Genomic DNA, 18,434 nt, shown 5'->3' with positions numbered 1-18,434 from the left:
ACTTATATATGAATATTTTGTGTTGCTTGTGTGCTATTTTTGTCAGTGTCATGCTTGCTCTGTTTGTTACACCAGAAGACAACATTGGCAGAGGTACTCTTTTTGCAGTCAACTACATTGCCTAGAGTACAAAAGGTAGAACACTTAGGACAAAATAAATGCAGGTTGTACAGACATATATAAACCAGGCTATAGGAACACAGAGTTAAGAAAGAAGAGAGGTCAGTGGCTCTGGAGTCCTGGACTAGCTGACCAAAACCAGATCAGTTTTGGATCAGTGAAACACTGTGGGAATACTTTGGCTGAAACCCAGAGGCCTTTATTCACTCTTAGACAGCACCACATCCACAGTAAAACACTCTGGGTCCAAGGTGCCCACTAAGCAGCTCATCCATATAGTACACTAATGCCTCCCTTCAGAGGGCTTTAGAGGTGGTTCCCAGGTTCCTGCCCTTGCAGCATGGTCATTCTGCAGCTCCTGTGGACACCTGCAAACATGGAAGCTGTGACTATTCAACCTCACTCCGTGGGAAGTTAGGGGAATAGCAGTATCAGGAAAAGTTGTGTGAGAGAGCAGCAACATGTGGGCTGAGATTTCTCACAAACCATTTAAATGAGGAAGACTACATCAGGCTTTTCTATTAACACTTAGGTGTTGAAAGTCTTGTAAAAGCTATAGGTCTTTCTGGCAATTGGGTTCCTTTTATGTTTCTCAGTTTTACCTGGAAATGCTAAGTACTGTGGCCTGCTCAAGAGTAACAGTGCTACTTCAGGATCTGGAAGATTTTCTTGGTGTGTTTGTTTTTTCAAGTTCTCACAGCCCAAAAATTCCAAGCCAGGAACAGTGCTGAATGCTGTAACGGTAACATGACTGCATTTAGGGAATTTTCACAACCACCCAGGTGCCTCCAGGTTTCCCTGCTTCAGCAGGAGGGTTGGACTGTATGATTTTCAGAGATCCAACCTCAGCTGTTCCATGATTGTGACAGAGCTGAATAGAAAGAAAAGAAGTAATAAGTATGTAACAAAATTATGTCAGGGCAGAAGTGGAGCAGTGGCTTTGGCATCGGCACCAGAGGATGGAGAAATCACATAAAAACACGAAGGGGCAGGAAAAGACCTGGGAAAATGAACATGAGTGCACAGAAGCAGCAAAGTGGATGAAATGGGAGATAAACAGACAACTGACATAGTCTTTCTCTCTTTCTCCTACACCTCAGTTCCACTCAGGTGGTACCTAAAATCCCATTGCCATATTGTCCTACCTATGCATAGACTGCCTGTTCCTCAATGAAAAGCAGCAGGAGAGATAACTCCTGAAAAGCACCAGGTGAGCCTTCACAGAAAATGAAGGAGTGAGAGGGACAAGGTACAGGCAAGTCTTATCTGAAACTATTTCTTAATGGCTTGGAATATTTTTCATTTTGACTTCTCAGGCTGTGCTATGACTACACAGAGGATTAAGTGATGGTGAATTGCGCTTGCTGAAAACTTGCTTCTGGAGCTCAGTAGGCAGTAGGAGAATCCAGTCTTCTAAAATTCAGGAAACAGGGTTTATTGATTTTTTTTTTTTTAGCATGGTGCTATATTGAATGGATCAATTTATTCCCCAGGCAACAGTCATCAATTTTCTGAGATTACCTGCAGCAAACTGTATCAGTAACTACAAAGTGTCTCCAATCTACTGCTGAGAAAGCCCTGTTTTAAAACAAAAATTCAGATGGAGGTCCTAAATCGTGTAGAATTCTTGGCTTTGTGTATGGCTGTCTGACACATACATAAGACACCACCAACACAATATTGTTGCAGCAGATTTTTCATAGCTTTGACACTCACCCATCTGAAAATTGTATTGATGCACAAAAGCTGGAAGACCTAGTATTTTAGTGGGATTCAGTTGCTTTCTTCCCAAGTGGTTGAGCTGAGTGCCTTCCTCAAAGCATGAGGGCCACCAACCTTGCATGTGTACTTTGGTGACTGCTGAGCCTCAGAGGTCCAGCCCACTTTGGTGAGGGAAAAACAATTATTGCCCATAACAAGGCCTGCAAATTATTAGTTTCTATTCTCCCATGAACAATCCCTCATTGTCAAGAAAAACCCAAACCAAAAAAAACCTTGTGGATTTGGGTTTTGTTTTTCTTTCTGATTGAGGAAGGCCACACCCAGCTGCTTTAATTACACTTCTAAATGCATACATGTAAACATTATTCTTCTGGCTGAGAGAACATAAGTGAGAAAAGTCTTTTTAGGGTTTCATTTCTCTCTTAAAAGAAAGAAATAAATTAGTTACTGATAGCTATTGTTGTCCATGTCTGATTATAATTATAGATGTCAAATCACTAATAATAATTTTATATTCATTTCTTCTATATAATAATAGTCATTCTTGTTTGAAACCACCATGCTTATTTCTTTTATGAAAATCCTCTCTTTAACACATCGCAGTAGAAATGGACATTGAACTTGAAATATAACTTTGCTTATATTATGCTTCCTTAAAATGCTCTTGATTACTCTAAAATTAGGCCATATTGTGTGTCCTAGCCTCTTTTCCTTGTGTTTATGTAACTGCCATTCAGCTCTGCAAACTATGAGTTAAGAGCATGTAGTAAAAGTCATGGTAGAGAACCCAGGGAGAACTCACCAAGAGTAAATTGCTTCCTCTTTTCTTCTCAGGTGAGAAAATAGGGTCATATCAGCAATTTGCAGCAAAGCAATACCTAAGACATAATACTATACAAAAGGTCATAACTTGGGAACCAAGTTAACAAAGTTTTACCTAACTAAACTTCACCCTGTCAACATTCTTGCTGTAGTCAATGGGAAAGGGCACCTGAAAAGGAACATTTACCACATCCTAAACAGGTGGCAGGGCAGACAGGACACCAGTACCTTGGGTGTGACTTTTTTCTCCGTTGATTGTAGAGAACCCTATAAACCTAACATACAATTTGAATTAATTTATTAAGTTTGAGGTAAATATCAACCTACAAGTAACCTACAATACCATTCAGATAACTCTGCCACACACTAGTGCATGTGGCAAAGCAGCACAGAACTATGTGAGGTACAGTTTTCTGCTTTGGAGAGGTGACAAAAGCAACTACAGGTGACTACGACCTATTCTCCAAAATCTAAGTTTACAAATGTCTATAGCCCAGCAAAATACAGCCCAAAACAGATGGAAGAGATCTGTAGCATGTAATCTTTCCATGTCATTGTACATTTTTCATTTTTCAGAGTCCAAATTACAAAAATACTCTCTTCTCACTCTGCTTTTTCTTCCAATTAAAGAGAATGAAAAAGACCCTGTGGCTTACAAAACAGTCAACAGCATGCAGTCTCCATCATGGCAGTGCTGGGTATCTCCACACAGCATAACTCCAACCACACAAATGCATTTCTTCTCTCAGTTAAATAATTCAATGTTCACTAATGATGCACATCTTCATGTCAGATGTAGGTTTTTGAAAACCCAAATATAAGCACAGAAGAATTATAAAAAGCTAATGGTATTTTTCTGAAGTGCCTCAAACTTTTATGTGAACACCCAAACAAATTTAGTTGAATAAATACTTGCCATTGAAGAGGAGATGTTTTCTATTCCTGAAAACAAATCTCTGAAGGAAGCTAGGCCTTAAAGAAGGCAGGAGCTGAACTTGGATCTTACATTTGAAACCAAATGCCCAAAGAGCGAAGAACAGATAAGACAATGCTTCTGCACAGAAATATTTGTTCTACAGTGCACTGAACATGAGTCATTAAAAGTCAAGACATTGTAAAATATTAAACCTTTATTTATGATACAAAAATACAAACTTTATTTACAAAACAAAAATAGGATTATAGCCTGTGGACACAAGAAATAATCAATTGGATACATGCTAGACTACTGCATAACAATTTTGACCCTGAACTTCCTCTCTGTACCTTTCTGCAAGTGACCCACAAATGTGTAGCTTTGTCATTTACTTTCGCATAGCAGCCAGGAAGCATCCAGTAACATTTAGCACTTTATTTTCAGCAGTTTACCTACTGCCCACAGACCAAAATATTTAACCATGTCTTTTCTAGGGTCCCATTAAAAAATACCTGTGCTAAATCAGGGAGACTTAAGATCACTTGTCAGTGCTGAGAAGACAAAGCTGAGAAGACAAAGCTTTTTGTTGCATTCCAGTGGAAACAGATATTCTTTTAAGCATTGTCATCCTCTTCACCTTGACAAAGTGGCACAAGTAGTAATGATAATGGTAATGATATTGACATATTTGTATTGAGATTAGCAAAAGAGTTTCTGTGGCATGAGCATGCACTTGGAAATCTTCCTATTCTTTCTCATTCTGTTCTGTTACTTACATCGGTGTTCACTGTCACAAATAAAAAGTATGATAAAAATATGGAAACTGAAATACAGTCATAGGAAGGCTAGTGCAGTTTGTATTTTCAACAGGTGTTAGCAAGCTACATTAATTTTGAACCAACACTCCTATCCTATCACACCAAGGTCTGCATTTTAATAAGCTAATAAACATAAGACTTGCATAGTGGGAGCCTTCAGTGACTTGTGTTTGTTATGTGTTAGCCAACTGGAGGTAAAAGAAGAGCAATTTTTGTTGAGGTTGGCCTCCAAAGGGTTAGCTGCACTCCATTCAAATATCAATTGTACAGCCAATGGGCTATTTTTTGCTATTTTTTGCTGTTATTCTACTAAAATTCTGTAAAATTAAACTAAAGTGCAAAGGAAATAGAGAAGAGTGCAAAGAGGTAGAACAGGAAAATTCTTTGGTTGGAATGAATGATAAGTACACATAATACCTCAGGTTCAGACGAGATACGTTGTTTAACATCTCAAAGCTTACAATTTTTTTAGAAGAATCTACACATGGTGAACTCTGTGGGCAGAGTGTAGGTAAGCCTAAAGAACTTTGAGCTGTGTGCATGCTTCTAGACTGTATAATATAAATAAGATATGTTAGTTTTGAAACAGGCTTTGAGATGTAAGACTCAATGGTAGAAAAAAGAGATGGTACTTTCATGTGTAAATATACAAAGCTTAATGTTTGGGCTTGAGGCTTTTAGTGAGAAATACATGCAATACCAGTACCAAGCAAGAGGTGGAACTCAGCTCTTCGAAGGGTTAAAGTGAACTTCAGTCTTCCACCATCACCCTCTGGTACTGTATCTTCATAAATTTCCCCCGTTTATGGAGTGTTTTTGATGGCAGGCAATTCTTTGTTGAAAGTTAAGTGCTCTTTTATATGAATAAATAAAGAAGGCTTTGGTTTGAATGAATACATTATTTTGACAAATGTTTATTGGAAACCCAATTATGGCTTAATAAATCAGTGCTATCTGTGGTACATCAGGTGAGCTCACCCATGCCATCAAATGGCACGTTGAATATTAGTAGGATAATTAAAACAATTCTGTTGGATGTTGTTCTTCTTACCCAGGTCTGACAGTAGTCAAAACAGAAAGAAATTGTTTATTAATTTTATTTAACTTATTAAAATACTTTTTGTAAGATGTAATGGGCATACTTAACACAAAAAAAGGAGAAAAAAAACCCATTTGTTTTCAATTTGCTGTTAGATTAAAATGACAAGGTCAAGCGCAATGCATGAACTGAATGGCAGCTGAATTTTAAGGGTAGTTGGGAAGCAGAAAGGATATATATGAAGTCTATTGTTTGAACTTTACACCCAGGTGAAGTGGGGCTTTGTTTGTTTTGTCTGAAGTGGTCACTGGTGATATGAAATGTGTCTGGAGTCAATTCATGTGCTTCCTTATCCTCCCTCCTACAGTGATTCCGAGTTAGAACAATCAGATGAATGAGAAGCCATTTTCATAGCTGTGAAAATGAAGGGAATCAAGTGAAAATCTTAAACTCAAGGTCAAGAAGAAAGGGAGGAGTTTAAAGTTAAATTTTTTTTATTCTCATAATATTCCCCTCTAGATAAAAATTCACTGGGAGCAAACCACTAGGAATTCCCATCTCTTGAGGTCCCCTGACTGATGACAAAAAAAAAATGGAGATGTATTCATGGAAGGACACTGAAGATCTTTAAGATTTATGAAAAGAATCTAAATGATTTCCCAAAGGACCATTTCCAGGCTTAGGATATGGCTAAATTTATATCAACTAGGATTTACAAGCCTAAAATAAAGATTGAAACTGAAGTAATTGGGTTTGGTGTGCATTTGAATTAGAATTATATAAATAGCCACCTAGATGTCTTTCTTACCAGCTCAACTTCAGTGTAATATTCTTCTTAAGGGCACAGAAGAGGGAGTGAGAAGACATAAGGAGAACAACAGAAGGCAGCACTATGTTCAGCTTTTCTCCCCTGAGAGAAAATGAGTGTTAGGACTTGGCCAGAGAGATGGCAATGAAAGACTTCTCTTTGGAATTTGACAGTTCATTGAAAGGAGGAAAAAAAAATCACCAAGACAAATTATTTTGTTACACCAGAAATTAATTTTCCTCAGGAGCAACTCACGCTCCAGATTTTGGGCAGTAGGCAGAGAACTTGGAGGCCTCAGGGGTGAATTGCCCACACTAGGACTTCTTAGGATCTCATATTTCCCCAGAGATCTGCTTCTCAGATCATGTATAAAGTTTGAGGTTATCTTCTAAAAAATAGCTAGACAACATTTCATCATTTTCTGCAAGATAGAGATAATATTCTCTATTTTCCACCGTTCCTTAGTCTAGTCCCTTCTCAGGATTTTAGATTGAGAAACAGTAAAAGTGTGGAAAGCCATATAGGGATTGTCTTCACTATTTAGGATTCTATTTTTTCCATAGCAAACTAAGAATACATTCAGCCTAAAAGCAGGCATGCACTTTGCTGCTGAGGACACTATCACCAGTAATAAATATTCTGCAATAAAGATAGAACTTAGGACAATCATGGTGCATGAAAGCCTTGGACTTTTGCTCCTCACCTAAGAAGATGTTCCAGGGCTAGAAAATCTGGATATCTCTCTTCCAAAGTAAAAGTGAAGGTACTGGGTTTTATACCAATTATAGTAAAACTCAGCTAGTATTGCTTTGTCTCATGGATTATGCTTTTCTGTCCACATTTTGTTACCCCTAAGCAGGAATGAGGGATTTTAGAAGTAAGCTCTTCCTCACTACACCAATTTCTCATGTCAGCCTCAGAAAGGCAGACTGTTCAGTCCAAGCTATGCACACAGAAATTAATTTCCTTGAACAGGATCAAGGAGATGTACATGGTTGGCCTGGTAAAGAAAAGTGTGGACATTGAACAGGAAAGAAACATGTTTAGAAACTTTCCCTGAGCTCTGGTAAGGCTGAAAAAGTAACAAGAAAAAAGCAGTCTGCAGTCTATGAACTTAACAAAAAAGACACAAGACATAGCTCTAAAGAACCCTAATTATCAACCAAAGTTTCAGCCCTTTGCCCAGGGTTTCACAGAAGTTTGTTGTCAATAAAGAATATTAACAGATTTGATTCCTGGCAAAGTTTATCAGTTTTTCTTATCTCTAGCCTCTTTTCTCAAACCTAGTTCCCATCCTTTGCCTGTGGCCAATCTAACTGCAAATGTGACTTAATGGAAGGAGAAAGGAGGAAAGAAAAAGAACCCCAGGTTTTCATAATACAGATTAAAAACACAACAGCTCTGAAATACTCCCCCTTAGATTTTATTTCTGAACAAACTGTGGCTATCAACCTTATTTCATTGTTGTTGATTTAGCATTTGAACACAGAGCTGAAACGTCTGGTTTCATTCTGCCTTCAGCCAAAAATTCTTGATGGACAAGGTAGTTTTATCTTTTGCCAGCCCCTCCGAGTGCAAGTCATCAGAATAGTTGCTGCTCTTTTTTCCAGTGATAGACAGAAGATGCTGCACCACTGCCTGCTCTGCATAGCCTCATATTTTAGTGGAAATCAGCATTTAAAGTGTTACATCTTAGAGCCCAAAGGAGAAGAAAGTTTCATGGAAGATGGCTCTTCATTTTCATGCAAGGCACCTGTTGCCATCCATAAATCACTCAGGCTGCTATTATAACCCAGAACAAGCTGGCATCACCCCTAAATACAGAAGATTGTGTGAAAGATTACCAGAACAAAAACAACAAAGAAGTCATTAGAACACCTAGATGATAAAATGCTTGAAAACATCTCCCCAAATTTCCTTGTGGCAAGACAATGATTGAGCCATAAATCAAAGCTATTCTTCTTCAGGGAGAAGGCAGTACAGTGTGTTAACATGAAGGACTGCAGCTCTTACAGTAATGGGGAGAAGCAGAAGACTGATCACTGCCCTCAGTTATTTTAAATGCACTCTTCTTTCCTTCCAGCAAGAAAAAAAAAAAAAAAAGAAAAGAAAAAGAGCCTTGTTTTTAACAGAATCAACAAAAGTTAATAGAATACGGGTTTAATGCTATATTTCATTTAATTAACTCTTAGTTTTTCCTATGCTACATTTGCATTGCTAAAAAACTGTGAATTGTGTTGGATGAATAGATTAAATCTTTTTTTTGACAAACTAACTTTCACCAGCAATAAGTGTTCATGTTACAGAGTCTTTGTATTGTGGAAAACAAATAGTTATTCAAAGTCACTATGTACTCCTCAGTGATGATACATATGTAACAGTGACAGAGAAACACACTGTCCAGCAAGAATTTGCTATTAAGGACACAAAAACAACCAAACCAAAAAAAACCCAACCAACCAACCAAACAAACAAACAAAAAACTAAAAACAAACCTGTAATTTTCATTGCATTAAGAAATTCTGAAATCTATCAGTTTTCACTCTAACTTTTTGTCCTGCCACTCCATCCATTTCATCTGAATATGCCTGAGGTGTGCAATAAGTAGTGGGATGAAAATGGCTGTAATAAACAACAAGAAAAATAATACCTAACACCAGACACAAAATAGTTATTATGCTTACAATTGTAAAACATATTTCTTTGATAATGGAAGGTTTCCAGAACATGTATACAAACAAAATACATAGAGTCACTACAGTGTGAGTAGCATAATAAATATAAAGGCAAACTTTTGTTCTTCTCCCCTTTATGTTAAAAAATGAAAAAATTAGGATGATTCCAACTACAGTTCTGTACAGATATTCCATCTTCTTAGACTTGCAAAATGTTGTATGCTGTTTCAAAGTCCAAGTGAAGCCACAGATCCAAAGAAATATCAGCAAAATTACTGAAATTCTGACACTGAGTAGAGTAATCAATGAAATACTGAGTATCCAAGAAGTGATGGTAAGCAATTTGTAGAAGAGATACACGAACTTGGAAAGCACACGAAATTCATCTTTGTCAGGCAGAGATTTTCGTAGTGATATCTGATAATCAACCATTGATAAGGAGATACCACAAAAAGACATTATAATGGCAGCATCTAAACAAAACACAAGGAAAAATGTTACATCAGAGAAAAAGATACACTATTTTACACTATGATTGCTGGATGAAGTTTTAGAAAATGTCATGCTTTCCTAACACTATCTTTAACCCAGTTTTATATTTGCTCTCTGCTCAAAAGCAAGTCACCCTAATTTTAAGGCTCACTTTAGTTACTTAAATCTAGGTATCTGATGCTGTTTGGTACACTTACGTTATCCTGCCCAACCCCTGGTCCTTAATGGCCTTGTCTAAGTTGCATATCTGCCATCTACACACAGTGACTTAGAAATTCCCAAAGTATTGCAAATAGACCCTAACAATTTAAGTTTCAGCAACCAATATATGTGAGTCTGCTGTGTCTAAAATGTAGAAATCTATAACTAAGACTTGATCCTTCACATGGTCATATCCAAGATGAGATTTGCCTGATCCTTTTCCATGAGTAAATTTTGACTCCATGGACTTTGAAGGATCACTAGACATTAATGCAAGTATCCCATTTGGTTAGATCAGTTCCAACCCTGAAAAAGTCAATGTCCTGCCAATAATTCTGCTAGTCTTAGAGCTGGAAATGGTACAGCTGCTGTCTTGCTTCTGAGAGCTGAACCAGCATTTCTTCACCATGTTGCCTTCTACAATACTGACATATCCTCAGATTTAATTTTGACTCTGTCCCTCACCTGTAACATGGGTGATGGTAGTGACAGCTTGCAGGGCTGCTTTAATTACATTACTGACTTCCAAATGCCTAGGTAGCAGTTTTAAAAGAATCTGTAATTAAAATCACACATATCAATCTGCTCTGCAAATTACATGCTAATTGCATTTAAGAGCTTATTTTCAAGAGATGCATCATTATGGTTTTATTAGATATTATGACTTTTATATTTATGATGCATAGTATTTATATATGACTTTTCATTTTTATAGTGAAATCTTCCTTCTCATTGATTCAGCAGAATGGACCATTTACTAGACAGAAATTCTAATTAAATGCAGAGTAATAATACAGTGGAATACATGTTTTCCAAGGTATGTTAAAAATGTTATCCAGTCATGAGTTATATTTTCAGGTAAGATACTCAACTTGTAACAGAAGTAAAAAGACAGACTTACATTGATAGAAATGAGTTTTGCCATGTTCCATGAGAATGTAAATCTGAAGAAAAAGTTGTGGTGTGGTCTCAAGAAAAGCCTTGAACACCCTGAGCATGTTAATATCAGTCACTGCATCAATAGCTTGTTTTTGAATGAAGTTGGAAGGGTCTGTTTCTGATGCACCTCTGCTACTTGTTTGTTTAAATGCAGCTTGACAGCCGTATTTCAAAGCAAACCAATACCTATTTTTAAAAGGACACTTGATTAGACAGCACTTTTTAGAAGACCAACTCAACAAAATTTTACAGCCTTACAGCTTTTTCCGTCTTCTACTCAGATAAAATTTTATCTGATATCTGTCTGGTCTCAGGGATATCAGAGAATCATTTAAGCCCAGCAATATCATGCAATAAGAAAACTAATAAAACAGAACGAGACTTTTCTAAATAAAGAATACAAGCTCAAATTTGTTAGGTTCTTATTTCTTTAAATTACTGCCTTTCTGAAAATTCACTTGGCATCTCTCCTCAGTCTCTCTTTGAGATACTCATTCACTTTCTTTATATCCTTTTCAGGGTATTAATGAATATCCAGCTGTGAACTTCCACATCTATGTAAGTAGAATATAGATCCAAAGCCCCAAGGATAATACCTGATGAATTGCAAACATAAAACAGACTTTTAAGAAAATCTACTACATTGTTACTTTCTAAATAACCAGGAAGACTTATATTTCGGTAAACACTGAAATCAAGTTTTACCTTTTTTTTTTTAATCTTTGTGTCATAGTCATAGTTTTATATAGTTAACAGTAACAGGCAGATACAGTGCCTGTTGATACACTATCAAATGAGATATTTATTACATACATGATGATGTAGGATAGAGAAATCTAGTCTTGCTATGACAGCAGAGGTCCTGAGATGTGGAGAGATAGGATACAGTGTAGAAAAGCACATGCATAGGATGATAAGGGATGGCTTGAAAAAAGGGATAAGAATGAAAAAATATGTGTGTAACAATTTTAACTGTATCATTATTATTATCATTATTACTATTATTATTACAGAAGATTTTTTATGTACAGAAGAATTCTTTCTTTTTCTGTAATAAATAGATCTAGACTAATAATGATTCTTGGAATCAACTGTTAGAATTCCATTTATACTAAGTTCTTGGCTTTATAGGTATATAAATCTATGTGTTTGTCCATAAACAGGATTTTTATCATAGCAGCCTTCAGACATCACTTCCAAGCCTATTTCTGTCTATTTAGTTCCCAGATGTTTTCAGCTTCTAAGATTTTTCTCCAATGAACTCATTTTGACTATAACCAGCAGGCAAGGACAGCCTAAGGAGTCCCTTTTGAAGAAAACTCACTGTTATTCAGACAATTTTTCTAGCCTTGCAAAGACTACTAGAGTCTTTCCTCATCAAAAGAGAAGCTAATTCAGTAAATAAATTATGACAGCTGCATCGTTCATTTGGATCTATTTTCTTGAGAAACTAAGCAGAACACCACAGGCCAGCACCTGTTTATCTTAGACAGTTATACAAGACCGCTAATACACAAGCTGAGGAAGGCAAGGTCCTGTGCCCTAACTTGCCTCCTACTTACATCCCCTAAGACAGCATCTGAGATAACTTAAGGATTCCTGCTGAAGTGCAGCTTTCTAATTCCCTGGCCATCCGCAGGATCGCACACACCATGGGCCTGATGAAAGCCGTGCCTTGCATTTACCGTACACAGAGAACAGAGGGCAGCAGATCACCAGCCAGCCAGATCTCACAGGATCGTCCCCTCTCAATGTAACACTGGAGCCCAGGACTCGTCTCCTTACTAAGGGAGCTAGAAAGAATCCCTGGCTCCTTCAGAGGTTAAAAGTTTGACACCTTTATCACCTTTAAAGACCAAATCCTTTGACCACAGGGAAGGCAGTGTAGGGCCCTCTTCCACAACCACAGGCAAGACAGCCAGGATTGTCAGTTCCTGGGTTAAGGGCATGCTAGAGGATTCATGACTTATTCCCTGGTATGTTAAGGCATATTGACCATACAAGTGAGAATTGCAACAATAGGAGTAGGTGTGGAACAGCTTTGTTACTACTCAAGAGCCTTTCCTTTTCTCCTTGCAGAGATTCATAGACTGCAGTCCTGCCACTCAGTCCATGAGCTGGCTCTGGATCCATTATTTACTCCCAAAGGAAACTAATTTTTATTTTTATGATTTTGTGTATTTATCTTACTGTTCCCTGATTAATCACTCTGAACTGTTTTGCAAGGCATCTAAACCTTTTTTTCTGTTTGTAAAACAATTAGTATTCTAAACCATCTGGTTCTTGCATCTGAAATGTAAAAATCTGGAAGGTTTGCACTGTTTTCAAGAAAAAACAATTGGGTAGACTGCTAGTCTACTGCTGCTAGTTGTCCATGGACTCACCCACCAGAGCAGCAAGAAGTGGAAACCAGCTGCACAAATTTTGAGCTGCAAAGCTCATAGCCAAGATGGCAGGTGATGTGCAAGGCAAGAAATATCCTAAAAGGAATATTTCAGCTGGATGCATACCTGAAATCACTTGTCAGATTTCAATGCACATTCCTTCTGAGCACTGTATATTAGGTTTATATTGTTATAAGATGGTATGCTATGTATTTGTCACTAGCTGTAGCAGTTTTGGTTAGGCCACTCCTGACTTTTAACACTTTATAGAATACTTTTTTTTCCTAGTAAACTCCAAATACCTCTACTGCTCTTTGATTATGTATTAAGCAGGGTGGCCTTCTCTGAGCTCCACATGCTTATGTCACTTACTGTAAGTTCACGGCAACAACTTTTCATATTTTAAGAGTATTTTGTACTTATACTGTCATTCTCATCTGTCCCTTTGGCATGTAATATGACCTTTTAGGAAGGGCTCATAGCCAGCTTTTAGACCTGGTGTTGAAGTACTTTCCTAGCCTAGGGCAAAGTTCAGTCCATACTAAAGGATAGGTCAGGTTTAAATTTTCTCTTTTATCATGCCCACAGCTAAACCCTGTGCCTGCTCTGAAACTATTATAGCTATAGTTCCTCTAATCTATTTTCCTATAATATATCTACTGCTATAGAAGTTCTGGGCTTCAATATTAATTGAAGCAAAAAGTCTTTTAAAAAGGTACTACAACTGTAACAAAAATACATTAATAAAAAGTATTGGATTAGTTATGTATTTTAGATAGAGGTACATCCTAAATGGAATGTGAAATGGTTATGTCAATAATACTGACAAATGCAGGTTTACCATTTACTTTTTCTCCCTACAAATTCATCAAAGAGAATATGTTTTTTGTTATTTCAAGGTATATAAGCTACTTAGAAGCCAACAGAGTAAAAAACCTACAATTTCTTTACAACTGGAATTGTCATATGGTAAAGACAATGGTAAAGAATTAACAGTGTTTCTAAATATCATTCACTTTGACAGGAGGAAAAAAAAGGGTTTCTGCCTTTGTAGTGTTGCTTTGTAGAGAACACAGATGGCAGGGCTCCTACTTGTTACTAACACTCATGGAAACACAGCTCCACTGTCCCTCTGTTCTTGAGATGTTCCTAGATATTCAACATCATTTCACAAGTGATGAATTTTGATGCTGTAAAATTAGGAAGGCTTTGTCTCTGGCTGGGAATTCACAGGGGTGACAGCTATTTTGTTTGTTGCTTCACAGCCTTCACATGTGACAAGCAAAAGACCTTGCCAATGTTTCCATATCACATGCTTCCCCTCCAATTTCCACTGACTTTGTAACACAATCCCAGCATTATACTACACATCCCATCTCATCAAACTACACTGATAAATATTTGGGTGCCATTTAGAAATTCGTATAGGCAGGGTGTGAGTGGCCTGGCAATAATGATTGTCCTGTCAAAATTCTGGTCATGTAGTCACAGCTTTCAGCATTGTACAAATCCTTATCAAAGGAAAATTACTCTCTGCTGCATGTTAAATTTCACCTTCTAAGTATCAAAATACTTGGATTAAACCCATGAAATTAACGCAACTTAGTCAATACTTAGGTCAGTAAATTTATATCAAGAAATGTGATCAAACACAGAGCAGAATCACAGAATCCTTTAGTTTGGAAAAGATCTTTAATATCATTAAGAACAACTACTGCTCTAGCACTATCAAGTCCACCACTAAACCATGTGCCTAAGTGCCACATCTACCTGCCTTTTAAATATCTCCAGAGATGGAGACTCACCCACTTCCTTGGGCACCTGTCCCAATGCAGTGAAGAAAATTTTCCTAAAATCCAATCCAAACTTTCCCAGTGCAAGCTGGGGCCATTTCCTCTCATCCTGTCACTTGTTCTTTAAAAGGAAAGACTCACCCCCACCTGACGACAGCCTGCTTTCATTTGTAGAGAGCAGTAAGAGTTTGACACAAGGTGTTGGGTAACTTAACCTCAGTGACATCTCCTAGCCAGATGACTCAACATCCTTGTTATTGTTCAGCTCCACCTGCAGAGCCTCATACCAGTTATGCCAGGGCTCCTGTGAAGGTGGGGTAGTCACAGAGGAGACCCCCCTGCTGCACTGGGTAGGAACTTGTTGCCATTGCCCCCTAGCCTTAAGTCACTGTGCTCAGCCAGGTAAAGAGTGGATAGGGAATCATCCATCTCATGCATCCTGCCTGCCTGCCTGTGGGGCAGTCTGAGGAAAGGCAAAGTGTCATTCTAGCAGTCTGCATGGGTGTCTCTCTCTCTGATACCCCTCAGCCTACTCACCTCCTCCTAGAGCTCTGTCACTAAGCAGAGGGGTTCCTTTTCCAGAGTGCATCTCCCACAGGTGTGCTCACTGCTGCCAGCTGGTACTGCTTCAGAACAGGGCCCACCCTGCAGCCCATCTCACTGCATTTTAGAAATAGTAATGAAATAACCCCAGGTTCAGCAAAGCACTCGCATTTACTCTGATGTCACATGGATCTAGAATTAATTTTTACAAATAAGCAAAAAAATATTTTTCTTCTGCTTCTATTCAAAGTTGCAGGGCATTCTGAGCTGGGCATTTAAGCATCAAGAAGTGCAACAGCAGATGCCAGTATCAGAGTGGCTGCTGCCTATGTAACCTATTCTGACAGCAAAGGTTATGAATTGCTGATGTTTAGTCTCCCACAGGTGTGTCCTAGGCTGACAAAGCACACTGCTACACATCAGACAGCTCCAAAATTCACGTGGTGCCCTAAGGAAATGTCCCATTTCCCCACATTCCATGGCAGTGTTATTGTCTTAATGTTGTCTGCCATGTCACAACTGTTCTCAATTCTACAAACATCTGTGTGAGCCATTTAAATGGGTCAGGCTGAATATAATTTTAATCAACATAGTTAAAGTCTACATTTTTAACTTAATTTTGTCTCCTTGCAAAGCATACTATTTCATATGAAATATAATTGCAGGTATGCACTCTTTCCAACAAAAGAAACTAAAGCCTTCTTAGAAAAGAAATATTTTTAATTTTGTTTGCCTCTGATTTTATATATATTGTATAAATGTATTTACATCTATATATAGAAATATTATTTTCATATTTATTACTTAGCATTGTCAGTGTGTTAGCAAAACCAAATTGATTCCCATTGTTCTTTGCACAGTACAAACCTCCAGTTTCCAAAGGGTACTAATTTGTAAGTCACCAGTTCCAGTATCTAAAGGGAGCCTAGAAAAAAGCTGAAGAAGGACTTTGTACAAGAGCATGGAGTGATATGACAAGAGGGAATGGCTTCAAACTGAAGGACAGTAGCCTAAGACAAGCTATCAGGATGAAACTCTCTCCTCTTAGGGTGGTGATGCACAGGTTTCCCAGAAAAGCTGTGGATGCCCCATCCCTGAAAGTGCTCAAGGCCATGTTGAATGGGGCTTTGATCAACCTGGTCAAGTAGAAGGTATCTCTGCCCATGGCAGGGGGGTTGGAATGAGTTGATTTTTAAGGTCCCTTCCAAACCAAACCATTCTAGGAATCTAAGGTCAAAGATGGAGCAGGGAGTGTAAAAGGAGATGAAAGGAGGAAGGAAGGAAGGAAGGAAGGAAGGAAGGAAGGAAGGAAGGAAGGAAGGAAGGAAGGAAGGAAGGAAGGAAGGAAGGAAGGAAGGAAGGAAGGAAGGAAGGAAGGAAGGAAGGAAGGAAGGAAGGAAGGAAGGAAGGAAGGAAGGAAGGAAGGAAGGAAGGAAGGAAGGAAATGAAAAAAGATAATTTGATAAGGTTTATTCACATCTTATAATTTCAAGCCTGCAGAGTTCACTGACCAAATCATATTTAAAGGCTAAGCCCTCATTTTCCTCTTTGAATGAAGAATATGGGTTTCTGCCCCAAAGGACCTTCTGGAGAATCTCACCTTAACAAGTGTGACCTGACTTGACAGAATCTATTTTTATCCATTTACTGCACAGATAAACCTGAGAGAATCATTGTCTAAATTAACTACATAAATTAGATGACTAAGAGGGAGGACAGGAGGAAGTTGTACCTTGATACACCTAAGGAAAATACATATAATAAAAGTATGTAATAGTTAATCACAAAGGTACAAGCCCAGATGCCAGCTTGCTGTTACCAGCTTATACTTTACAGCATGCATTACCACACTGCTGAATTGTGAGGGGTGGCTGAAAGAACTTTGTAACTTATGCATAACATCTTGGAAATTTTCCAAGCATAAGTAGCAGCACTGCAGAAAATATCATTTGTGCAATAGAGAACAAGCAACCAAGTTGACAACACTGTCAAAGGACAAAATACTGTTTACTAGATAATAAGGCACTCAGAAAATATGGAGCTAATTCTGGGAAAGAAGATTCAGAATTATAGAAATTCATGGTAAGAGATATTCATTTGAAAGGGTATGAGTTCAGGTAAATCCAAGAGTTTTGTGGATTGCATTAGAGTCAAGATAATCCACTAAGCAAACAAAGTTTCCTATCACCATTAAGTCAGTCCCTGAGGGAATACTGCTGCAAATATCCTTACTAACTATTCAGCTACTCATTTCTCTTCTGAATCTTGGTGAGTTTTCCACATATGGTTAGACACTCAGGTTGAAACATTACTTCTTCAGCTGTCTCAGATGCTTACTGTGCATAACATCACTTTGAAAACTCGTATTTATCAGTTATGACAGTAGTACATTTCAAAGCAATAATTTTTATTATTGCTCATCAAATGGCTGATTAATCAAACAGAGTAGGGTTATGACTGATAAAAATCATTACTTACAGGTATATGGAAGAAGAACTACATGTCCATCAAAACCTGATAAAATTTACCACAAAAAGCCATTTGTTCTCATGGAGCAGTAATTGTTAAGGCCAGAATTACTCTTGTCCCTGAAGCCATACTAAGCACTTCTTAATAACTGTCCTAAAGCACCATGATTGCTCAATTTAAAATAAATGTTTAAATGTGCTTACCTTATAAAAATTCCACAATGAAAGAGATGAAGTAGGAAAACCAGTTTCAGCTTCCCAGTATCAGTACCTTCCCAGTCGTTTTTAAACCACTTATAACTAAATATCTGAGTTATTATTGATGAAAGACCTCTAAAACACATAATCAATATACTCCAGGAATACTGTCCTTGACAGACATATCTACTAGCTACCCAGAAATCCACTACAATATCAACTACATAAATTATCATTCCACCAACTAAAAAAAAGAAATTCTGCTTAGTAAATTTCATCATGTGCGAAACTGCCACTGTTGTCATTCTCTCCTCACTTAATGTAAAGGAATATAAATGCTTTCCTATAATGGAGTCTTTTTCCTGACAATACCACCTTCTCATATTGCTTCATACAAAGGAAAGCTGGGTTATCCATTTTTATTATAGCAAAGAGACTTGCATTTTTCTATGCTCTTGATTTAAATATTAAATTAACCTCTAAAATACAAATCTAT

The 18,434-nt window shown here is 37.7% G+C and overlaps 1 protein-coding gene across 1 annotated transcript; it reads right to left on the bottom strand.

Moving 5' to 3' along the window:
• Positions 1-8,749: 8,749 nt before the first annotated feature.
• Positions 8,750-18,219, bottom strand: XKR9 (XK related 9). Its single transcript, XM_054648595.2, has 3 exons — positions 17,945-18,219; positions 10,515-10,738; positions 8,750-9,393 (listed from the first exon to the last, which is right to left on the bottom strand). Exons 1-3 carry the CDS (start codon positions 18,217-18,219, stop codon positions 8,750-8,752), a joined length of 1,143 nt encoding a protein of 380 aa, XP_054504570.2.
• Between the last annotated feature and the right edge of the window lie 215 nt (positions 18,220-18,434).

Source organism: Agelaius phoeniceus, chromosome 1 (assembly GCF_051311805.1).
Source record: "Agelaius phoeniceus isolate bAgePho1 chromosome 1, bAgePho1.hap1, whole genome shotgun sequence".
In the NCBI taxonomy this organism is placed as follows: domain Eukaryota; kingdom Metazoa; phylum Chordata; class Aves; order Passeriformes; family Icteridae; genus Agelaius; species Agelaius phoeniceus.
This window is presented reverse-complemented; position numbering and strand designations above follow the sequence as displayed.